We start from the raw sequence: 24632 nt of genomic DNA, 5'->3' as shown, positions 1-24632 counted from the left end.
GCAGAATTAAAAACGTACGTATCACTTGAGATCGATTTCGTTCGTTTCCTTGTTGTCGATACGGTCTACGGTACGAGTCAAGGTCGACTCGTCGAGTCGAATACCGAGGAGAAAAATAAGATCTAGCGGGTAATTATCGTTTACGTGGGAATCTTTTTGCAAGATATGAATATGCGAGATCGGTCGAGGGCGTTAGTTGGTATCGCATGTTTTTTATAACGATATTTCCACTATAAATATTGCGATCGGGAAGTAAGGAACTTTAGTCGTTGAAGAATATTGTATCGCGTATCGTACAAGAGCCAAGTATCGAGATCTCTAAAGATGAAAGGTCTTCTCGTTGTCTCGTGTCTTTTGCTGACTGCGGTAAGTGCGTAGATGGTAAATTAACGTTGAATCGCGAGCGAACGCATTCAAGAACGAAATTATCGGTGTAACGTCGTAACGTCGTAACGTTTTAGAAAGAAACATTAGGGCTAGTTTAAAACCGCGTTTCTCGATACGTGTTTCGCAAGGTGTCCGAGGGTGTAACTGAAAGAAAATATCGCGACAATTTGAACGCAAAATGTAAAATGTAAAACGTAACAATGTTTCCGTTTCGAGGAGAATACAGTTACTCGCTGTAGATTTTAAACGGAAATCATGTACCGGTAAACACACCGCGGAATCTTATCAACGGAACCTTAATATTGAAATTTTACGATACTTGTTTCGCGATCGAATAATGTTTTTTCCTTGACTCTCAGACGATCGCTCGTGGAGATTCCGTTGATATCTACTTGGAAAAGAATGGCGACCAACTTGTAGCGTGCGGCAAAGAAAATGGTTTTACCGAACGTAAGTCTTAGTTAACGATCTTTTCAACGATTTCACGAATTGAATCCAAAAGACGTAAGCTCGATGCGATAGCTACGATGTTGATTCGATTTGACAACCATCGAATAAAAATTTGAACGAATACGTTAAATGTATCTCCGATGCGCGATCGTATTACTATTATTGTTGTTGTTGTTGTTGTTGTTATTATTATTATTATTATTATTCGTTCTACGATCTGGATGTAAGTCGTTCAATATTTGTTTAAATTAGAAACTCCGCGAGAAATATACGAGAAGGATGCAAAAGCAGGAGTGGATGCAGCCACGTGTCTTCGTGCGTGCGTGTTAAAATCGTTGAACATGGTAAGTAACTTTTAATCGGTATAACGATATATCCGACGAACGGAGAATGAAAATGTTAAAAGTTCAATTATTTCTTCGTTCGTTCTTGTTAATATTGTTCGATCACCGTCGTGTTGTACACGATTCGAGAAACGATCTACCTGCTACGAAATCGTAGCATTTATCGTCGTTTCGTGTAATATTGCAACATCGGTAACAACGAATATCGCGTTCCATGGATTTAAGGTGAAAAATTCGAAAATGGACTTGGAAGGCTCGAACCAGTTCGTTGAAACCATACACTCCGATAATCCGGAAATGATCGAGAAGCTACAAAAAGGCGTAGCAGAATGCGCCGAGAAAGGTCAGACATTACGAACAGCACGGGTATTCGAAACAACTACGACGATGAATTTTGCGATATTAACGTTGCTCCGTTTGTTTCAGTCAATGGCATATCGGACGAGTGCAAAATGTCCTATTCCTTCGTCGACTGTTTCCTGGATAAACACTAGAAAATTCGAAGAAAGAAATGTTCTATGACGGTAACGAACAACGTTCGTAAGAAAAATGTATCGATATTGAAAGTTATTTGTAAAATAACGACGGAAGAGAGGAGTTGAATACAAAAAAGGGGTCAGAAGAATTTTGGGCGTTTCAATTTTGTTCAACTTGAATACACTTTTTTAAAACCTGTAATTTTTCATTCTACGTATTCGACCGAGAGTTTGTACTCTGTCCGTTTGATTGTCGAAAAGAAATAGGAAATTTGCGCGTCGATCGACTCTCTCTCTCTCTCTCTCTCTCTCTCTCTCTCTCTCGTATTCCCGTACGTTCGAGCGTTCTGGAATTTCGGAAAATTTCGGAAATATTGCTTTTTGGAAAAAAGGCTGCTCAAAGAGGCTAGGGAATTTTACTATTTAAATAATTCGATAGCTCGGTACCCGATCTAACAACATCTCGACCGTTTCTCGTTTATCGTGGCATTTTCCACGGTGTTTGGTGCTCGTTACCGCGAAAAAATTACGGTATACGGGATACTCGGTAATGCCGTCGCTTCGATCGCATAATTTCCTTAAGCAGGCTCGTTTGACGACGGCAACCACAATCATTTGTCGCGATAAATCTGACGCGAGCTGACCGTAATGAGAACGTTTTGGACATACTTGAACCACCGTGTCTTACGTAAATTCGTTAAATCCGGGAATTATCTCGTTTCCTGTTGTACACTGTCAGGCCTTAACACCTGCTATTTTTCGGCGTACGTTTTATATAAATACCGTTCGGCGAGAATAGCGTGTACCAGTTGCCGATACCGTTCAGCGTAATCCGTTTTACGAATCGATCGGTCGGTTCGTCCGTTTTGGATCAAAGTTGAATCGTTCTCGAGGCCGAAGCATGAAGACCATCGTCGTTGTTGCTTGTTTGCTGGCTGCCGCGGTGAGTGCCAATCGTAGCCAACCACCGATCTTTCGGGCTCTCCCGCAACGAAGAATCCGAAAAACGCTTTCGACTAGAAATTCGATCGTTCCCTTTCTCCGTTTTTAATTCGTCTTCGGCGCTTCGTTGGCTTCTCGGGCTCGTCGAATGTAGATGGAAAACGGTGGAGAAACGATTTTCCAATTACAGCGCGTATAGATGCTACGATTTACGCATACGGATCGCTGAAACGTGCCGTTACGAACGATTTTCCGCAACCAGGGAAAAGGGTAACGCGTATAAAATAATCGTTCTACGAGCGATCGAGTATTGGGAAACCGCGCGAGTATTTTGGACGTTGGTATTCGAATTCCGAGTAGAAGGAGGTGTTTTACGATTCCGCGCTCGTTCTACGAACCGCGTTAAAGTAATCGGTGTGTATTTCCGAGTGATCGATCGTCCGGCCACTGGTTACGATTTTCGAAAATCTTCAACGAAGCCAGGAAGCCCGTCTCGTCGTCGGGAGAGCCGTAGCGCCCAACTGATCTTGGTTACGTTTAAAACTAATCGCAAGGCTCCTCTTTAGACGGTCGTACGCGGTATGGACCAAGACACTGTGATAGCAAAATACATGGAGTACTTGATGCCGGACGTGAAACCGTGCGCCGAGGAATTTCATATCACGGAAGGTGAGAGAACGCGTCGGATGTATCTCGTTAGAGTTTTCGATCAAACGACGGAATTAACGGGGACTCGGTAACTGCCGAGTGAAAAACGATCGATCGGCGGCGGCGGCGGCAGCGGCGGCGGCGGCGGCGGCGGCGGCGGCGGCGGCGACGGCTGCTGTCCCCGCTCTTTTAAGATACGAGAAATCGACGAGTAGATCGTCCGAGTAACCAAACGGTACAGATTCCTAAAAATCCTCGATCTCGTGTGACGCGTTCGTAAATATGTTTTCGAGCCAAGGAAGATTTCGCGTTACTCGAAACAATCGGGTCGACCGATTTCACAAATTGTCCTGTTCCAGAGCAAGCTACGAACATACAACAGGCCCAAAGCGGCGACATGAAACAACTGGGTTGTCTGAAAGCGTGCGTGATGAAACGGATGAACGTGGTGAGTAGTAGCACTTTCGACGAGACAACTCCGAGTAAAGAAAGTAGAGAACGTAATAGCTTTTCATCGATTCGCCGAAAGAATATTCGCTCGATTCGTTTATTCGATTTCTCCTTACCAGTTGATCGGCCTTGACTTCCACCCGGAGCCGTTGCACAAGATGATAGAAGTCGTGCACGCTGGCAACGACGCGGAAATCGAATCTGTCAAGAAAATTGCATCCGATTGCGTTGGAGCGCGTAAGTAACCCGCGAGAAAAAAATGAACGAGATTGTACGGTTCGTTCGGTTCGTTCGGTTCGTTCGGTGTTTTTTCGTACAGCGCGCGTTCTTCGTTCTGTTACAGTGGAAGGTGAGACCGACGAATGCAACATCGGCAACAAATACACCGACTGTTACATAGAGAAGCTCTTCAATTGATAAAATGTATTAGCAAAGGTTGCTCCTCGAAGCCCGTTGTAACGTAACGATAAAAGTTAACCACCGCGTGCGCAACGTTCAATAAAGCGATTTAAGAAAACGACTCGCGCATCCTTTCGTTTTCCAACACTGGGCGTAAAGAAAACCGCGTCGAAGCGTTTGCGATCGTTACGGGAACGGAACACCGCGCTCGAATCTTAACACGCGGAAAGCGAGCAGAGAGGAGATCGCTCGTAAGCGTAAGCGTAAGCGTAAGCGTAAGCGTAAGCGAGTCACGTTGCGAGCCGATCGATAATGTAGCCCGTAATGGTCCAACTTGCCTCGCGTGCACCATGGAAGAAAGTTACGAACGCGACCTTGCGCAGCGAAGAGACGCGCGAGAAGAGCAGAGGGAGAGAATTTTGCGAACGATCGGAAACGCCCCACCGACGATACGTTTCCGATGGAAACTGCCGACCAACTCGCGGAATCCTGAACGACCTCCTCCGACTCGAGGGAAAAATCGTACACGGTGTCCAAGAAATGTTCCCACCTTTTCGCGATTTCTTCCCAACGTTTCGCGAACGATTCATCGACATCGGTAACCAAAGGGGAGAAACGAAGGAGGATCGTCGCGATTTACCGTCCATCGCGATCGAAAATCGAAAAGTTCGTTCGCGTCGATGCTTTTTCCCGTGGAACCTCGTGTGCGAAAGAACGGAGCTCGCCGCGATAACGTCGCGCAATCGCGTTAAAATATGTTTAAGATCTGGCACGTTTGTCAACCGCGTCACCTTTTCCGTGCCAATGAGTAATATAAAACCCAGCTACTCGCAACGGTTCGTTACAGTTTGGAAAATATTCGCGAAGAAACGCAAACACTTTCGGACTCCGTAGCTTCGGTTTCGCAATTTCTTTCGGAAAAAATCACTTTTCGTTTACGCAGGAATACGGTGAACGATTCGAAACGATGAAGTGCACGACGATCGTCGTTTGCGTTCTGTTCAGCAGCGTGAGTACATTGAAAATGTCGCTTTCAAATTTTTTCGCCCATCGATACCAGCGATCGATCGTAATTCATGGAACGATCTTTCATTGCGAGCGAATCGTGTCTCTTCGAGTAGCCGATTACGTTCGATCGTGTCAAGATTTCGAGTGAAAATATCGTACCGTTTCGAACGAAGCGTAAATTTACCCAGCGCCGCAACATCGCGTCGAAGATGACCACGAATTACGAGCCACGATCGCGCAAGTATCGCAATATGTTTCAGGTAACGGTGAGAGGAATCGATTTACGAGGGATCGCAAACACATTGAACGTGTCGGAAAATGCGCTCGACGAATGTCTGAAGGACAATCGTTTGGAGGGTGGTAGGTACCTACCTAGATCGTACAAGACATTTAAACCCTTGGAAAGGATAGCCACGACCAGCTCGTTCCGATTCGCGATCGATGCGTTCGACCAAACGCAATTTCCAATCGTTTCTTTTTCCTTTTTCTTTACTCTCCTTTCGAACGAAACGGACGTGGTCGACGCTCGAATCGATTAATTTTTCTTTTCGCGTTACAAGCTACAGTGGACACGACGAAGATGGAGAGCATTTTTCGACAGAGCGAAGAAAATCCCGATGGATTCCTAAAGAATTTCGGTTGCTTCGTTTCGTGCGCTTTCGAGAAATCGAAAATCGTAAGTAGTATTCGTCCTAATCGAACGATCGATGGCTTCTTACTTATTGTTCGGTTCTTCGTCCGCGTAACGTACCGTTTGGTGTTCGGTCGCGCGTAGAACCAAACCGAAATCTTGTGCCACTTATCGTCGAACCGCGAATCGATTCGACTCGGATTTAACAAAATTTCACCGCAAAATAATCATTTCAGATTCGAAACGATGAAATTCAACTAGAGGCGTTGCTTCGAACGGTAAAGCGTAACAATATTTCCACGAGTCTGCACTTGACCCAAAGACTGAGCGAATGTATCGATAAAAGTGAGTAGATAGCTAGACAGGTGTACACGTAGATACGTAAATACGTAAATACGTAAATACGTAAATACGTAACGTCGCGGATGAAAATTGAAAATTGAAAATCGATCAACCTTGCCGTTAACGCTTCTCGGACTTTTCGCGACATTACCAGCCACTTGCGAAATAAATTCCGATTCTTTTCTCATTTTCTTCTCGATTTACGTACACGGGTGGTGCGCGTCTATACCGAAGATCGGATCGATAAAGAAAAGTATCGTTGATCGAACAATTGGAAACGCGCGAACGAAACAACGTCCGACCGAATAATTTCATCTTTCGTCGAATCGGCCGATAATTCGAACAACGTTGCTTCTCGTTTGTCAGAAGTGTAGTCGATTTTGTGCTTACTTCTTTTTAACGTTTCAGCGAAAAAAGAAACCGACAAATGCGACGCGGTGCTCGCGTTCGTATCGTGCTCCGTGCGATTGTTGTAGCGTCGTTGAACGCTTTGGTCGCTGCGAGACGCATTCAACGAACAAATTCTCGCAAAAATGTAACGTTACGACGAGAGGGAATTTCGAAATAAAGACGTTGCAAATTACGAAATACGGCCACCTTTGTCAATTCCGAATTGTTCCTAATTGCCATAGATCGATTTACGTATGCGCGTCGATAAAATCCTCGATAAAACTTATCCCTTCTTTCTCTTTCCTTTGATCGTTACCGATACCGTTGCGATTCGCTGAACGCGACGCGACGAATGTATCCAAGTTGTTAGAAATCGAGCGACTCGAAAAGAACAATTCGAAAATCTACGCGAACGTTCTAGCCTGCGGGTGAACGATAATCGCAACGGCAATTGTAAGTAAACGTGCTTGTGCAACATTTGTGATGCAACCATTTTTCCAGATAACTCGCAAACTCCGACAAAATTACGAGTTAATTCGAATTCACGGAAATTGTCGATCGGTGCGACGATCGCGGTTTCCCTGGCAAACGTTGTACACTTTTGTAACGATTTACGTAGATAGAAAAATAAAGGAAAGCTCGGCGATCGTGGCAAGAGATTCGAAAATTGATCTCGGAACGAAACAAGAGTTTCGTTCGAAAATGTAAAAAGAATCGCAGAGAAGAAATTGGTAAAATTGGAAAACGGAAAGTACGACCACCGGCCGTGGTTCGAACACTTCTAAGAAACGAAATTACGCGAAGCGATTATCAAGCGTCGATTAACGTTCCGACGCGTATAAATACCGTCTCGAAACGTTAACTCGTCAGTCGAAAGAGTTTCCCTCGGGTAGTAGGCGAGTAGTCGGTCGCGTTGTTGCATTCGAGTGCCCCGTAAGACACCGTCATGAGGAGCGTCGCGACCTTCCTCTGCTCTTTGTGCTTCGTGTTTTACACGGTACAGTTTCGATCCTCGGCAACAACGGACGTTGGTTGTTTATTTTTTTCCATTCTACTTCCTATTGTCCATGTTTCCTACCTTTTCTACCTTTTCTACCTTTTCTACGTTTTCTACGTTTTCTATGTTTTCTACGTTTTCTACATTTTCCATACTTTCTGTATTCTTAATATTTTCGGTTGGTAAAAATGTTACTCCACCAAGACGGAAACTACTATCGCGTTTTCATCGAATAACTCGATCGATCGTTATTTATTGCAGTCGTTTATCACGGTCCGTGCCGACCACGAAAATCTACCGACTTCGTGTTTGGAGAAAGCCGGTATTACCCTCGGTGAGTGAACAAATATCGGAAAGCGATATCGAAGAAATCGATCGTTCGGCCAGGAAGATTCGAATCGATTTCGATGTTCGAATATAGTATACGTATTTCCGAACGATACGCACGGTACGGGTACGGGTACGGGTACGCATTCGAAACGATTCGGGCCCGTTCCTGGTCACGGGCGGTTTAGGTTCTCCATTGTGTTCTCCATCTCTCCATTGTGTTCTTAATTGTTTCACCAGCCGAAATCCCGAGCTTGTTGGGCGACAACTCCGACGAGGGAACGAGGAAGCGGGGCTGCGTCGAAGCTTGTTACATGCAGAAAATCGGCATAGTAGGTGAAATTTCATTTCCCGGAATCGATTTCCGTTTTATAGTATTTCGCGAGATCCGATCGATCGGCGATCGTTCGAGCGAACGGATCGATAGCGAAGCAACGAATAAATACCGTTCGTAAATGCTCGTCGTCTCGTTCAGATGGACGGTAACACCTTGGTCGTGGATCGAATCGACGAAATGTTATCGAACAACGAGGTGACGGAGAACATTCGCGAAAGCGTACATCGGTGCGCGACCGACGGTAAGTGGAACGATCGAAACAACAACGGGGATTCGATCGATCAACGTTTATACTTTTCAACGTTTCGTTTCGTAGCTAGCGACGCTGACGAGTGCAAGGTAGCCGCAAAGTTCGCGGAGTGCGGCTTGGACGGTTTGCGATCCCGTCTTCGCGACTTGTTTCATCGATAAACTTCTTCCGCACGGATCGGAACACAATCTACGGCCGACGAATACTTTCTCGGTGGTATTATACCATCGCAACTATGTATAAGACGAAACTGTAACGATTAAAGAATCGCAATCGCATCCTATCGCAACGGCTCGACTGTTTCGAAAACGCGCGCGGATGCGCGAGCATCATCGCGTACGCGGATATTCGCAACGAACTCGACGATTTCTCGCGTTCTTGAAAACGTACTCGGTTTTTCGCCGAACATCGAACATCGTTCGAAACGATTTGGAAATTCCATCGGAAGGACGAACGGAAAGAGGAAGCTCGTAACGCGTGCTGCGAAAAAGTATCTCCGTATCGATCGATTACGTTACTCGAGACTTTCGCGGTCCCTTTCGCTCCGAAGATTACTAGCCGAAGATCGGTTCGGATCCCATCGAAAACCGGTGTTTGGCCCTTGGCTCCTCGCACCTCGCGCGAACAGACGCGACGCAACGATAACTCTCTTACCGTAATTCGATCGAGGTGTACTTCCGCCGAGTACGCGTGCGAAACTCGGATAAATTGTCCACTCGGAGGGCTATTCGTGAAACTGGAAGACGATCGAAAAGTCGGCCGCTACCGCGAAAATTTCCGGTTAACGTAGCCACCGCTCGAATTCCATTACCGAAGCCGGTAGGCATACACCTCGCGAGCCCTCGCGAGCCCTCGCGAGCCCTCGCGAAACTAAACCGTGTTTACTTTCCTCTCGGTTGGCAAATCTCCGACCCTATTTTCGTAGGAATGGTCGGTGGTTGGTCGTATCGTGGAGAAAATTTCGAAATCGAGTATACGGACGCGATACGTGTAATTATTCGTTGATTTTACGTTGCGAAACGAGGTAAGGGGCACGAGCGGATCGTCGCGCGTCGAGCGAACCACCCGTATCGTATCCCGTGTACGTCCTTCCAAGGAACCGTCCTCGCGTCTGTTGGAATCCTTTCCGTTACCCCGAGACGGTGCGTCGTCTGCGACATCGCGGTGAAACACGGTACACGGGATCGCAGGTACACGCGCAAAGGAAAGTCCGATGGAACCGAGTCGCCGCTCTACGCGATACAGAAGGTCGCGGCAACCGAGCTATCTATCCTACTATATGTATTATATTTCGCTGCCGCACACCAGCCCCGTACATTGTGCATACATTACGCTCGGTCCCCGTACGTGTGTACGCGACGCTTCTGTGCATGCGCAGCACGATGTACAGGGTGTACCAGGTGTCGTACTCCATTATTTACTATGGGAGCGAACGGCGATACAAGCTCTGCCGCGGTAATGAACTGGAAATAAGTCCGAGCGGAACCCACCTCCTCTCTCCTACCCTCTACTCCCTTTCTCTTGGTTTTTTTCGTTATTCGAGGCTTTTCTGCGTTTATTCGCGATTCTCTCGTCTCCGGTATCGTCGATTTTCCCGTAATTACGTTCAAACCGGTGCACCGTGCCCCCGCTACCGAAGAACGCGCAAAAATCGTTGAAAACGGACCGAGTTCGACCACTCCGCGCGAATAATAAACCCGCAACGATTACGAGCGATCGTAAAATACGGAGAGAGTTGATTTTTGGAGTTGTTGGAACGACACGTTCGCAGCTCCGTAGCTCGTTCGAGCGAGGATGAAAAAAGCTGGCCGAGAACATTTTCGGGGACGACCGGTTCTCCTTTTTCCACTCGGATGTTTCACGCGTGTTACGAAATGGGAAATATTCGATCGCGAATCGTATCGTCGAACCGAACGAGTCGCAACACCGACGCGACACCGAGAAAACGAAACCGAAGGAAAATTATTTTTATCGCGGCGAGAAACGGTTACCGAAACGCGCGTACCGAACATCGAGACCGCGATCGTAAAATTAGTAATCGTGCACGCTCGTCCGATTCGTCCCGAGAAAAATCTTCTCGTTCGATTCCGTTTCCAAGTAACGACAAAACCCATCGACCGACGACACGATATCGAGATAGTAATTATCTCGCGGAATCGAACGAGAACATTTTTCTCGAGTTCTCGAGTTCTCGTTCTCGTTCTCGTTCTCGTTCTCGTTCTCGTTCTCGTTCTCGTTCTCGTCGGTTTTGCGCAAAGCGCGAGGAAACGGTTAAACGAGCGACGAAAATACGCAGCTCCACCGAGTTACGACGAATCTACCCTGCGGATAGAGGTCTATGCCCTGTCTGTGTCTCTCCGAATCGATTTTAGGCGCGTGGTGGACCACCATAGGCGTACATCCCGTGCAGAAAGCAACCAGAGGAAACTCCTCGTCTGCTCTTCGGTGAGTATTTTACGAACAATATACGCGGTATGTACGCGGTATGTACGCGGTACGTACCCGGCATCGAGAACGGATACAACTGTGCGGATAATCGCCGTTTAAACGAAAATATCGAAAATATCGGAAAATTGCTTATTCCTGTTGGGCCGTGTTCGAGGTAAATTTCCAAGTTCCTTGCACGAAACGGAATCGAGTTACGACGACGCAGGGGTCGATCGTCGCATTTGCCTGCCAGTTTCTTCGTAGGAGGAGACGAAAAGGAAAAGCTGGACATTGCCACGATTCGCGATTCAGCGGCGCGCTTCAACGTCGAAAGTTGCCCCGGCCGTCCGGGTGAAAGAGCTCGCAACTTTGAACGATTACCGATACCTTCGTTCAACTGTGGTAACGGACAGTGCGAGCGGAAAGATGAAATTTACCGCTAACTTGGGCGACGATCGTGTACACCTAACTCGGACCTGACCCAGACTCAACCCTATATTGCCACGTTCGTGCAACTGATAACGAGGTCCTACTTCCTCTCCGGAGGGATAGAAACGAGAGTAAAAAATGAAAAAACGAGCCACGTACAACGATCGTCGATCATCGACCATCGACCATCGACCATCGACCATCGATCGCCGCGAAAATCTCGGTACACCCGATCCTCGAAACTTGTATCAGCGGACGACCGGGCGAGCGCTTTGCGAGCATCTACGAAAGTAGATTTCGCTCGGTGAATCCGTCGGAACGGCAGTTAAAATTTCGCTACCGCTTATTTTTATAACCGCGTTTCATCGTTTTACGATACCTCGCCGTTACGCGAGGCTCGTCCTCTCGCCGCTTTCGACGCGCTTCGTTGGCGAAACGCGAGCGGGAACGCGAACCAAGATCGAACGAATTCGAAAGAACCTCGACCTATGGGTTAACCGTCGTTTCGGTATTTCGACAGAGCTATTCGTCGACGGGTCGTTTCACTCGTTTTCGTGGAAAGATTCGAATCAATTTGTACGATTACCGTACGAGTACGATATTATACATTTACTCGAATTTACCGACTCGTTGAAACGTTATTTCCAACCGCTTGTTCTTCGTCGAAATTAATTACGTCGAAAGTCGAAGAAACGTCCAGCGGAAATACCGTCAGATTCTGCTTATCGAATCGCTATACGCAGGGAACAATCTCTCGCGATAAACGATACACGGTCTACGTACGTCTCTATAGTATGTATGCGCGTGTACGTGTGCACGTACGAACGTATGTAAATAGATGTGCACGTGGTGGACGAACACCGACATCGACTCGCGATCGAAATATCGTAAAGACGAGTAGTTTTCCCCCTTCGGTGTTTGCAAATTCTCGTCGTTGGAGAATTCTTCGACGAAAACTCCAAACGAATCCATGAACGGGGGGAGACGGATGAGATCGACACCGGTAGGCACACATCTCGATAAGATAAATCTTATCCAACCTAGCCGAGTCGTTGACATCCGTTCCGTGGTATCTTCTCTATCGCTTATGCAACGTGTGTACCCTCGCGATACCGCATTCGCGAGAACAATTGCATTAGCGTCGCACGAGAGTTCCTCGGTTTCTCGTCGCTGACATCGGCGTAAAAATAAAACGGATCCTCGCGATCGAGCTCCGGACGTCGCGAGAAATAAACGAATAAAGAAATGCGATTCGAACGCTAGGTAAGTACTCGTAGCTCCCGATACCTCGTAACGGTTACAAACTGCGTCGCAACGTGTACGTAAACTACTTTTTCGAAAATATATACATACTATATATGCTGGGGGAAAAAAATAACGCACGCCATGAAAATGTTCGTTTCTTGTGTATCTTTCGATACGAATTCCTCTTTCTCGTCTTTACCCTAATTCCAGGCTGTGCGACACCTCCGGTGCCGCAATTTTTCGATGCCCCCTGTAAAAGCTGCGAGACGTTCGATCGTTGAAACGCGCCAAATGCGTGAAACTCGCGTAGGTTCCGACTTCTTTTCCGCCACCCACGTACAGAAACGGGTTTCCTCTGAACGCGTGCGAATGCCAGCCCGTTCACTTTTGCCACGTTGGAAAGATCAGCGACATTGTTTTAATTACCGACGAGGATTCGCGATCGTCTCCGTGCCTCCGTGCCTCCGTGCCTCCGTGCCTCCGTTAGCGAAACGTTACGATTCGCCGCCGTAGTCGCTCTCACTGGACAAAAAATACTTCATTTTTCGCTCCGAGGGAAGGTATCGCGTACAAAAGATTTCCGCAGTTTGCTCGATCGTGCAAGTTTTTACTCGTTCGTTAATCGCGAACGTGTCATAGCCGCGTGTAGGTATTTACGTGTCCCGTTCTCTCGACTCTACCAACCTTCGTACGTATAATACACGTGTAAAACGTTCCTGAACATCGCACACCATTGCAACGCGATATGTAACGGATCGAGACGTTTGCGCGATGACGAATACGAGTACACTTGACGCTGAAATTCTACCGTCTACCGTCTACGTAAATACGTGTCCACGCATCTCTAGCTATCCATCCATCCATCTATCTATGTGCGCGTTGTTTCGGTCCACTCGACGAGTGGTCCAACTGTCGGAGAAAATTGCTCCCTTGTAAAAACGTTTCGATGCTCCAAAGATTTATCGTACCGTCGAAATAAGTAGCCACGCGCGCGATCGGCAGATCGGTCGGGTTCGTTTCGATCACCTGACGCGAAATAGGACGATTCGAGTACGAAATATGTTCGAAGAAACGCGTAACAAACTTGACACTCGTTTCTCGCTAATCCGTCCACTTATCGGGACGGAACGGCCGCAGATAACTCTGCTCTATTAACGATTAACCGACCCAAGTACGTATTTCTACAATTTAAACACGGACAAACTATCGTACCTCTGTTTCGAGAACCAACTACATACGCACGCGTGCGTGCGTGCGTGCATGCGTGCGTACATGCGTGCGTACACACATACCTAACGCAAAGAATTCGATAACACGATTTCCACCGACGCGACACCTTGCGAGACTGCCCATCGATTGTACCGCAACGGTTCTATTTACATATATAGTACGATTTCAAAATTCTACGATATCCTTCTTTCGTTCGATGAAACGAAACGTCCTTTCTATGTAGGTACGTACGTCGTTATAATGCCCGCAGAGGGATATAAATAAGCACGAAAATTTTGCGTCTCGTCGATACGATACGCGTAATGTGCAAAGTTGTCGTGTTTCGACTTTCAAGTGTCAAACGGCAGAACATTTTCATGGCGTGCGTACCGCGACGATACGAATATTTTAATCGTGAAAAAAGGATAGTTACTCGCTGTTTCTTTTACGAAACGATAGTAAGAAACACGCGACGAGGCTAAAGGTATTTATCGTTGCCATTTCAAACACAACCAACACGTTCGATCTCACTGCAACGCACGAAATACGTATTTCCGCTGATACATGGCAAACGTTCTGGTTCGCGTTCGTGGAACGAAAATTGAATCGTATCGCGTTTAACATCGAGTCGCGAATAACCTAAATCTTTCGAATCGAAGAATCGAACGATACGCGCTTCTACTCCGATGCAAACGGTAAATAATACTCGCCTCGAGCGTGCTGCTACGGTCCGTTTTCTCGAATACAGTGCGTTTTATGTTTCATAAATCACTTTCCGAGTACGCGCACTTTCCAAGAAAAATATAATAGAATAGGATTTCGAAACGAACCATACCCGTGTCAAATTCGCGACAAGTATTTCGCAAAGTTACACACGCGTACACGTACACACGCGTCAATTTACTATTAAAAACTCGTGCGAAAACTCGATAGTCCGTAACACCTGTTGCATTGAAAAGCACTAACTGGAATGTATGACACAAATTATATCGGGTCTTGGCACTATTCGCGTCGATACCGCCATCTTCCAGTTTAGTCGACTACTACGATGTCCGATACCGCGTGCTACGATCACGGAAAGAGTACAACGGACGATCGTTATAGAACGGAGACAAGTTATCGAATAGGCGGTGTCACCTTACGAAACTAACGTCACGGACGATATCTTTCTGCCGTATGAATCGAGATCTCGGAAAACCAGCAGGACTCCTTATCGTTTGCGCGTCACTTTCAATCTTACCGACTCGGACCGAAAACAAATTTCACCGCAACTGTGACTTGGAATTCAAATTGAACACGACTAGTCGAGGCATTATTTATTAATTTTATCAAATTTCCGATTTCTATTTATTATGTATCACCAACGTTATCAGGCATAGCGAAACAAAACCATTTGTGGTCGTTGATATAGTCTGGTCTCATGGAATTTTTATCACAAAACGGTATATGCCAATAATTGTTTACCTTCTGAATACCGATATTTATGTAACGTTCATTCGGATTATTAACCGTGTGCGACAATAACAATTTATTGTTCAAATTCGAAGCGATCGAGTATTGATGCAAGTATTGCCATCTTTTGAAAACAACACCTAGCTCGGCATCGTACAACGCAAATTTATATTGACGCATGAAATCTCTGGTTACCATTTTGGTACCTTTTCCACTTTCTAATGCTGCGTATAATATAAATAGATCGTCCTTTGTCCTAAAATAAAAACGATGCGATCAACGTCTACGTGTCAGTGTATAAGTAATAAGTAATCAACCTATTATGCGTTATTTCGATACGTACGTATTTTCTACGAAGTAAACGGTTACATATTTTTCTATATCTTTTATAATCCTTAACTTGCGTAAATGTTTCCGCCCGATAACGAGTATCTTCCTATGTTTCGACGAAAGATGTTTAATAAAGTTCTGCAACGGAAAAACATTAAAGTTAGTTTCAGAGAATATTTAAATAATTATTTAACAATTGGTTATATTATTTAACGTTCCACGTTATACTGTTTCTGAGAATAGTAATTGTTCGATACTTAACGTCGAATACACTCTTTTTAATCGATCAAAGATGTTTTAAATTAATCTACAAACTGTAAAATTTCTTACGTAAGTGTTGATCCTTTTGTGAGGATTAGTGTATATAACATTCAATGCGTCGATGACTACATTGTACGGTTTTGTATTCTGAATAAATTTCATAAAGCTTTTTAGTTCGTTCGGATTGCTTATTAAAAAAATCTCGTCCGTAAACATTCTTTCCTTCAGCTTCTCGGATAAATGTGCAATCTCCTCTTCCGATATAGATGATTTTAGTTTAGTTTTACATACCGCGCACGTTACCGAACTATAAAAATAAGAAGGAAAACACGCTGACGCGAGAGAAATCTTTACAAGATTCTTTAAATCTACGAATATACTTTACGTCGATAGATTCGTTGGTTTTACGCGCCAACCAGCTTCGTTGCAAACGTCCATACATTTCGTTACGACCGAATGGCACGGCTTAACGCCGTATTTCTTCCATAAGTTGAACAAATCTTCAATGTTTTTGTTAAACGTTTGCTTGTTTTCCAAACAATATTCAAAGTATTTGTAATATACGTTATCGTTTGGTATTCTGGCTACTGCGAAATTATCGTTTAAATATTTTTTCGCAAGTTCTATCTCGCGATGCTCCAAGAGAGCAACGATCAATACATTGTACATCGGTGTAAGATCGAATTGGTTCAACGACAGATTCGATAACATTTTAATACTTTCTTCCCATTTACCTAATTTACATAAACCTTTGATACAAGCAGTGGCTACGTATTTGTCCAATACCGGACATTGTTCCACGATAGTACCGACAATGTTTAAAATCTTCCGTTCGTCTTCTTTTGTAATCGGATCCTTCTTTAGATACTGCAAACACAAATATTTGGCAGCAATAATTAAAGAGGAGAAAGATTTACAATTATTCTCTTCCAACAGTTTATAATAAGATATTCCTGCATCTGCGAGGCTCTCCGTCGAACACAAATCTAGGATCATACCATCTATTATCACTGAATCGACAATCGTCATATCTGCGATAAATTTCTTTATTTCTTCCCATGTTTCCTTCGATACGTGAGATTTTGCCAACACAACGTTATATTTCTTTTCACAACAATTGAGAATATCCTGACGACTGTTATTCTTAAACGCAACTGGATTCTGGGACAACGATAATTGCACGCAATTACTAAAATTACGATAGACTTGCGCTCGATAAACGTACAAACGTATCAATTTTCTCAGGAACGCCATACAGACGAGTATAACCTTACAAAGCTATTTTGAATCGGTTCTAATAATTTCCATCAATTTTTCATGTATGCACGCGTGTCTATTCTTTTCTAACCTCGAAGGATGTTTAGGTAACGTAGAGATCTGTGTTCGATGTACATATCGAGACAAAATATAGAGTTTAGAATTGACGCGAGGTTATTCACAGCCGAGAACGATAATTGTACTCCTGCAGGATTACCAATAGTAACTTGTTAAATACGCGAATGTCACGCGAGACGTTGAATTTTTCTTAGACTAGGTATCGGGTCTACACTCTATACGATTCGATTCGATGCACTGGAGATACGAATATGTAAATATGTATGTGTATACGGTGCATCGAGGAACGGAAATTCGTTACGGTGCACGTGCAGTTAATTAGAAATTCTCCAATGGCAGAGGTTGATATTATCTATTGTCCGATATGAAATCAATTTCGCGAATAATTTCGTTCTTCTCGTAAACGTTGCGTCATGTCGAAAGATCGAATCGCAGCTTTTGGAAATCTACATTTTCTTATATATGTATCTATAAGTGCTGCTGAACCACGTGCATATAAAGGGAACTGATAAAACCAGATATTATTCAGTCTCGATCCCCGCGGTTGTATTGTACATCTCGATCTGATCTTGCGTCCCACTTTTCTCGTGATCTGCGAGCGAGTGTACCACGAGACTCTAAACGATCAGAAACTCGACGACCGGGACGAGAGACAGACAAAGAAACAAAGAGAGGGGGGAAAACATTTCGACGAGTAACAAGAAGAAACGGAATTACCGACAAGGTAAGTCGATGAATCACGATGGAGCTGTACTACGTGACCGAAATGTTTGATCAACGCAATTTCGCGAACCGAGATCTACGACGATTTTTTAGTGAAAATTACAAACAAGTGACAATCTTTGTCTCGCTGGTGGCCTCTTGGCAATGATCGGAAATCATGTGAGAAGTGTCGATCCAACAACTGCGAAAGTTGCAAAAGTTGCGAAATTTTTCATACGTATGAATTCGTTTCCGATAGTTTCCACATTCTTTGAGCTGTGTTTAATTTATGCGCTGGATAAACCTGCTAACGGAATTATTATCATTGTCTGGGAAAAAAGGAAAAATATGTACCGTGGTGGCACAAGTTGTTCGCATCGACGGTCCGTCTGGCGTCCGTCACCGCTCCTGTATCGCAAGCGACAATCGCCGTTGGCCAAAAACGGCGACAAAGACCGACCACGACTCGGTACCGAGACCAAGCGAGAGATCATACTGCGTCATTGGCGTAGCTTTCTAATCAAATGTTAGCTATCGAGAAACAGAATGATTTCGTTCGGTGCGATTCTGTAAGAGGTACTCGTATCGACTGTTTATTTTACACGCATGCACACACATCAGTGCGAAAAAAGTAAACTATATTATTCCCATTTTGTGATCGCAAACAAGATATGAAAAATGCACGATCGAAACGCAGTGACTAAAGTGAAAAATGTGTTATCGGTTGCAACATTGAAAGCTAGAGATCTATTACGAAGTCGAAGTGTGTAATTGGATCGATTCACTCGATATATGGAAAACAGTTATTTTCAAAGAAAGACGTCTGCAAAACAATTACGTACATTTTATTATTGTTTTTACTCTCGAATTGTTCGAAGTTGGATAGGAGATAAAAATAATATACAATGATTCTTTATACGAACCCGTTCGGACTGTGCTACTTTAGTCCGTAATAAATTTCGATTACCACTTGCTCGTTTACTATTAATTTAATCAATTTAACGAACTCTATTTAGTCTCGGTTCCGTAAACGCGTATAATTCGTACGGTATACGTAGAAAGAGCGAGATGTTGGAGCTGTGCCCTCTTGCGATATTCGAAAGGATGAATCTAGATGTAAAGAAATTACGCGTTTGTAGAATATTTCGTTCCGATAAGCGGAATCTATAAACAATTGAGATTCGAGATAGAAAAGTCTTTAACTTTGGTCTTTTCGCAAGAAAGAGTGCCAGATTGGTACACGGAGTAGCAGTGTCCAGATTCATCGCTCGAAAGATGGTAAAAATCATCGAGAGCACAGTTAAGTTTCCGATGCGAATTGTAATAATTGTAGAGGCTTCGTTAGGGATTTCGATACGATTGAACAGGATCGTAACGAGTTTGTATCGCGTGAATTATACGATATTTCTTTTAAAGAAACGAGAGGATGCGTCCTTTGAGCGGAAGGAGAGTCGTCGTAGCGGTATATCGCTATTGCTCGCCTAAAGAATCGTAACTCCTAAAATCGAGGAAAACGGTAGTTTCGGATTAAACGACAACTTTTAATACTTTACGCGGTGTCTACTCTGTACATTTTTTTCTACGTACAGTATATGTATATGTATATGTATATGTATATGTATATGTATATGTATATGTATCTCTATTGCCAAGTGCACGAAGAATTGTGCGATAGGCGTTATCGAGTGAACTTCCAAGTGAGTTTTTCACATTGATCCAAGTACAGTGCTCGAAACATATTTAAACGTAAGGGATTACGTTTCTAAAGAACGTATATCGATCAACGTACGTGCGAGATACTTTACATACGTAAAAGTACTTGGTAGTTGTTGTTGTTATTGTTGCGTTGGAAATTATCTCGCGTGAAATGGACGAGATAGACGACGACCAGTGACTTGCTGAAAAATGAGTTGCACGTTAGAGGGAACGGACACTGCTTGCACATAATAATTCTTCGCGATCGTTCTTGGCGCACAATGTTTACGCGTGGAAGATAAGTTAACGACGCTGTATACGCAGCGTGAAAAAACATTGCCGTCGTACGGAACAGAAATTCCATTATACGAATTCCAATTATTATACTATCCAGAGTTTGATCGTTCCGACTGGTTGAAATTGAACGCAAGGAATTGTACCGATTGAAATTTTCCAAGAATCGTAGATCGAATCGCATCGCCTTCGTTCGAATCTCAAAGGTTACCACGATATCGCGTTCCCTGTACCAATCTACACATACTAGTATGTATTCACTCTGTACCTGCCACGAGGGGTACGTTTTCTATACCGATATACTATACGTATTGTTACCGTATCTTTCGCACTGGCGGTATATTTTCTAGAGTCGGTTGTCGCGGTACTATATTTTACCGTAGTTGCGGTTGTTAGACAAGTACGCTACATTTATCGTTACGTTGTTGTTGTTCTTCTAAATTGTACCATTCCGTAATCGGTTGATCGTTCTACGCTGGATCGCGCGCGTATTGTATACCGTTGTCTCGTAAAAACGGTATTACGATGGAATATATCGTATCGCGGTGTACTACGAACGAAACTCTGGACTCCGACGAAGAGAAAGTATACTCGCGGAGACGTTTGAAACGCGTCGATTACTTCTCGCTGACATTGTTGTAATTTTTCAGGCGAGAGACTGTCGCATCCGCGTAAGCATAGATGGAGAATTACACATCGGACTCCAGTGACTCGGACTCCAATGCCAAGACGTTGGACCTGTCCTATCTGATGCTCGATACCCAAGTGCTGAACGATCATTTCATCGATGCGAAATACCCGGAGCACGTGGACACATTGCTTCTTCATCAGAACCGCTTGAATAGCGTTCCAGCGAGTATCGTACGATTCACGAATTTGAACTCGCTGGACATATCGAACTGCGGCTTGCATCGACTGCCCGAGTTTCTCGGAGACTGCCCTCTCTCTTGTCTGATCGCTAAGCATAATAATCTGTCGAACGACTTTTTACCAAAAAGTTTCGGAAACTTGTTAGGATTGCGCGAGTTGAATCTCAGTGGGAACAGACTGATCGAATTTCCCGATCAGGTTCTCGAGCTCACGGAACTGAAATACCTGTATTTAGGGGGAAATCACATTCCTGAGATCAGCAAGGATATTTGGAGACTGCAAAGGTATTCGGCGCCAATGCGCGATAGAAATTTCATTTTGTGCAAATTTCAATTGATCACATTTCGCGTTGCTTTGCAACGAATAGCGTAAAACATTCGCCTTGTTATCGTACAATCGCATACGCGTAATATTTTCATTTTTAAATAAAGCGTACACGTTACGCCCTCGCGTCGTGTTCAATTCGCAAAAATAGATTACGGATTCTCTTTTAGATTGCACGTGCTGTCGATGGGAGGCAATAGATTAACGGAAGTACCGCCAACGTTGGGCCAACTGAAATCGTTGCAAGCCTTGGTACTCTGCGATAACATGTTGGAGAGCTTGCCCAGCACCATAGCGAACCTAGCCAACTTGAAATCGTTGCTGCTTCACAAGAATAGGCTGAGAACACTGCCGACCGAAATTATCACGTTGAAATGTTTAACCGAGGTAGCTGTTCATTGTACTACCGAGAAAAGACGAATACGAGAAACCGAGCGATACGGTTCATTTAGGGAACGGTGAAAATACGATAAAAGTGGATAAATTCTATAAAAAGTGTCAGCTAAATTTATAGATACCGTAATAATGTAATTCTCGGTTTTCCTTTCAGTTATCGTTGAGAGACAACCCGCTCGTAGTCAGATTCGTGTCGGACATGACGCACAATCCTCCGTCCCTCCTGGAGCTCGCTGCCAGAGTAATTAAGACCAGTGACATTCGATACGACGAAGAGAGTATACCACGAAACCTCGTGGAATATCTAAACTGTGGTCATTGTTGCGTCAATCCGATGTGTAAAGGTCAGCGACTAGTACCGTCCAAAGTTCGAACGAAAGAGAGCGATTTACAGCCGTATAAGCGTACACGAAGGACGCGACGGCTGTACGTGGAAATTACAGTAAGAACAAACGGACTCCTATTGTCTTTTGCAGGTGTGTTTTTCAACAACAGAGTGGAACACGTAAAGTTCGTCGATTTCTGTGGGAAATACCGTCTGCCTTTGCTACAGTATCTCTGTAGTAGGAAATGCATAGAATCGCGAGACGGGGACGAAGTGGTCAGCGGTGCAATGATAAGGAAGGTCCTTCTCGGTTGATCACTGCTGCGAGTCCCTTATCGTAAAAATGTCATTGCGCGTTTTAGAAATTTTCATCCGCGGAAGAGAAAGAATTGGTCGAGCGGTTATCACTCTGACCGATCAAGGAGATTATTTCCCTCGAATTTAAATGCTCGATAACAACGGGTGCCGCGACATCGAAACATTGTCGATCCGTCGACGAATTCTTTCTCCCGAAGTGTAACGTTCGAAACGATCGTCGTTTACGGTACACGACGATTCGATGCGGAAGCTGCGTCTTTTCGGACCAGATGCGAGTCAAGGCTACAGGTAGCTGCAACGCTGACGATTCAGCCACGTCCTATTTGAAATAGGATTATTTTCGACGATCGCTAATCAGAGTATAAAAGCCTCGACGATCTTGCGTGAAATGAGTTTCTTTACCGCCGTCTGGACACGAAAGCGTGGAACCGACCAATACCACGAGACAACACGTGCCCGTATTTACTCTTTATACTTTTTCGAATAAACGTCTTTCCAAAGTTCATTCACTCGTCCATACTTACTCTTGTTCTTCCTGTCCGAACGCGACGACTGCGCGACGGATCGTCACGAATGAAATCGCACTCCGTTAACATTATCGTTTTATTGTTAAATAAACCACAAAATGTACAATAATAATATTATCATATAGAGCCCCACGAACGGAGACGGTCGATCCTCGCTTAAACACATATCCATTAATATTCTACAATTACCATATCGAGCTATGTGTGTGACCGTGTAAAACTAAACACATCCGAGAAGTGAACGTAGCGAAACGCAACGATATAATTATCATCGTATTCATCGTAGTCGTTTAGGGTTTATATAACATCGTTAATAATTCGAATAATCGGTGACAATCGTAAACATAGCAATTGTAATAATAGTTCGCTACTTTTGTAATCGCATATAGTGTCGCCGTGTAATTTCCTATACATACATATACATATTCGTATATATGTGCTCTGTATTTATATTATACATTCCATACGTTTTCAGTTTTCTTTCTCGTGTTTTCGTTCCGTTCTTTTCCCTACTATAGCAAACAAATCCGAGAGCGATTTTCTTTCTCACACTTTCTCGCATCGGGCGTTACTTCTCGCTCGCTCGCACGCAGTCACTCGTACACGAGCACACAGAGGAAAAGTCTGATTCGATTCTATTCCTTTCCTCGGCTTGTTCGGATCTCGATTTACGTCATCTCGCGGGATGCGCGCGAGCAAGTGTGTGTGTGTGTGTTCGCGATAGTGACCAACTCTACTCCTTTCTCCTTGTGTGTGTGTGTGTTACTTTTTTAAATCGTTCCTTTTAACTGCGTCGTAAATATCCTCTTTACGTATTACTATGTATATTAACACAATTTTCTCTAGTATCGTACAGTGGTGAGTAACGGTAACCCTCTCGGTATCGGTGTGTATAGTTAGCGAACCGTGCCGTCGATGATTAATCGTAGATAATGGACGTCTCGTTTGTTACTTGGCGCGTATGTATAACAGATGTGTTACGAACGAAGTCATTGTGGACCAGGTAATAGCGACGATAGTGTTCCCGAAATTATTGAACAGTTATGCGCGTAGATGGTGTTGGTTGGCAACCATCGACTATAGTCGGTGCGCGAGTTTAAGAGCATACTTGGCACCACCGAGAGACATTGGTCGTTGCTGAGAATAGTTGCCATTCCGATCGGCTATGGTCGACGAGCCAACTTCGATGAGCGTTTGGTAATCGTCGACTGTACGCAATTTGTAGCTCGAGAGACCCCGTCCGTCGACGACGGTTAACGATACGATGGAGCTCGGATAGAGGACTATAGACGAACGCTTGTCCTCGACGATAGCCGATGTGTGAATTTTAACAGTCTAAGTATTCGTCATCGTCGACTACAGTTGATAGACAACGGACGCAACTAGGAGACTATAGTCGATAGAGAACGTAGATACGCTACTATAGTCGACGCAACGCCATCTATACTTTTCGCACAAACTTTGTTCGAACGGCTATAGTTGGCTCGGGTGAGCGAGTACAATCAACGCAACGACTCGAGCCGACTATAGTCGACGTGTGAACTTACGAGAGCAAACTATAGTCGATTGTAGATCGACCGTTTTAACTAAAGTCGACGCGCGGGTTTAAATAAGCGGGTCTAATAGACTTGAGTAAACTATAGTCCGTGATCGTACCGAAAGGGGCAAGCACTCACTTCACGGACGACGATGACGCGTTATTCATCCGTACCGCGTTACAGTACTTCCATTCTTCTCCGTATTCCAAGTAGCTGTATAAATATTCATTTATTCGTTCACCGGTTCCTCCTCCCTCCTCGTTCCTTTGCTTTGCCTTCTCATCGCGGTTCCTCCATGTTCTCCTACCCACCCCTCATCGCCGCTTTCGGTTTCTCTTTCGTGTCCGCGCTCGGCACACCGCCCCCCCCCCCCCCACCCTTTTTCCCTTATCTTTTACCGCGTGTTGTCTCGCGTCTGAACCAAGAAAGGGAAATCTCTAACAGAGAGCGATAAGTTTTTGGAGAAAAGGATCGCGCAGAGAACGATCCGAGTGTATTTCCTGCGACGCGAGGAGTACCGCACGATCTCGTCGACGGTACGACGAACGAGTGTTCCACGAGTCTCGCGGAACACGCC

The 24632-nt window shown here is 44.6% G+C and overlaps 7 protein-coding genes across 12 annotated transcripts in view; 5 read left to right on the top strand and 2 right to left on the bottom strand.

Annotated features, from left to right (window-relative positions):
* Spri (Src homology 2 domain-containing protein sprint) overlaps positions 1-14642 on the bottom strand; it is an 88725-nt gene extending 74083 nt beyond the window's left edge. For 2 of the 3 annotated variants that reach the window (XM_076316603.1, XM_076316604.1), the window contains exon 1: positions 14399-14642. The gene's annotated coding sequence lies outside the window, so the exon portion shown is untranslated. The remainder of the gene's footprint in view (positions 1-14398) is intronic. The other variant, XM_076316612.1, reaches the window with a different exon arrangement.
* LOC143149345 (general odorant-binding protein 28a-like) lies at positions 208-1806 on the top strand. Its single transcript, XM_076316642.1, has 5 exons — positions 208-366; positions 747-837; positions 1090-1181; positions 1407-1524; positions 1608-1806. The coding sequence occupies exons 1-5, from the start codon at positions 325-327 to the stop codon at positions 1673-1675; spliced, it is 411 nt and encodes a 136-aa protein (XP_076172757.1). The 5' UTR covers positions 208-324; the 3' UTR covers positions 1676-1806.
* On the top strand, positions 1949-4217 carry LOC143149343 (uncharacterized). The gene is made up of 5 exons (XM_076316640.1): positions 1949-2600; positions 3166-3268; positions 3607-3695; positions 3817-3934; positions 4041-4217. Exons 1-5 carry the CDS (start codon positions 2559-2561, stop codon positions 4112-4114), a joined length of 426 nt encoding a protein of 141 aa, XP_076172755.1. The 5' UTR covers positions 1949-2558; the 3' UTR covers positions 4115-4217.
* Obp7 (odorant binding protein 7) lies at positions 4365-6791 on the top strand. Of its 2 annotated transcripts, XM_076316639.1 has the most exons (5): positions 4365-5105; positions 5365-5464; positions 5665-5780; positions 5972-6080; positions 6486-6791. In XM_076316639.1, the coding sequence occupies exons 1-5, from the start codon at positions 5064-5066 to the stop codon at positions 6551-6553; spliced, it is 435 nt and encodes a 144-aa protein (XP_076172754.1). In that variant the 5' UTR covers positions 4365-5063; the 3' UTR covers positions 6554-6791. The 2 variants fall into 2 exon arrangements, with proteins under 2 accessions (XP_076172754.1, XP_076172753.1); XM_076316638.1 differs by having other exon boundaries at positions 4365-5464; positions 6486-6772.
* Positions 7326-8661, top strand: Obp4 (odorant binding protein 4). Its single transcript, XM_076316641.1, has 5 exons — positions 7326-7464; positions 7726-7798; positions 8032-8123; positions 8267-8369; positions 8445-8661. The coding sequence occupies exons 1-5, from the start codon at positions 7414-7416 to the stop codon at positions 8537-8539; spliced, it is 414 nt and encodes a 137-aa protein (XP_076172756.1). The 5' UTR covers positions 7326-7413; the 3' UTR covers positions 8540-8661.
* A 347-nt stretch (positions 14643-14989) lies between the features above and the next one.
* Positions 14990-17936, bottom strand: Mldr (mitochondrial ribonuclease P catalytic subunit). Its single transcript, XM_076316622.1, has 4 exons — positions 16117-17936; positions 15801-16038; positions 15484-15608; positions 14990-15396 (listed from the first exon to the last, which is right to left on the bottom strand). The coding sequence occupies exons 1-4, from the start codon at positions 16983-16985 to the stop codon at positions 15039-15041; spliced, it is 1590 nt and encodes a 529-aa protein (XP_076172737.1). The 5' UTR covers positions 16986-17936; the 3' UTR covers positions 14990-15038.
* LOC143149339 (leucine-rich repeat-containing protein 58) lies at positions 17373-22495 on the top strand. Of its 3 annotated transcripts, none has more exons than XM_076316630.1 (5): positions 17373-17790; positions 20408-20911; positions 21122-21338; positions 21502-21691; positions 21824-22495. In XM_076316630.1, the coding sequence occupies exons 2-5, from the start codon at positions 20439-20441 to the stop codon at positions 21985-21987; spliced, it is 1044 nt and encodes a 347-aa protein (XP_076172745.1). In that variant the 5' UTR covers positions 17373-17790; positions 20408-20438; the 3' UTR covers positions 21988-22495. The 3 variants fall into 3 exon arrangements, with proteins under 3 accessions (XP_076172745.1, XP_076172747.1, XP_076172746.1); XM_076316632.1 differs by lacking the exon at positions 17373-17790 and adding an exon at positions 18209-18344; XM_076316631.1 differs by lacking the exon at positions 17373-17790 and adding an exon at positions 18352-20006.
* Positions 22496-24632: the final 2137 nt, after the last annotated feature.

Source organism: Ptiloglossa arizonensis, chromosome 7, assembly GCF_051014685.1.
Source record: "Ptiloglossa arizonensis isolate GNS036 chromosome 7, iyPtiAriz1_principal, whole genome shotgun sequence".
Classification (NCBI taxonomy): Eukaryota; Metazoa; Arthropoda; class Insecta; order Hymenoptera; family Colletidae; genus Ptiloglossa; species Ptiloglossa arizonensis.
The sequence above is the reverse complement of the archived record's forward strand: the minus strand, read 5'-3'. Positions and strand labels throughout refer to the sequence as shown.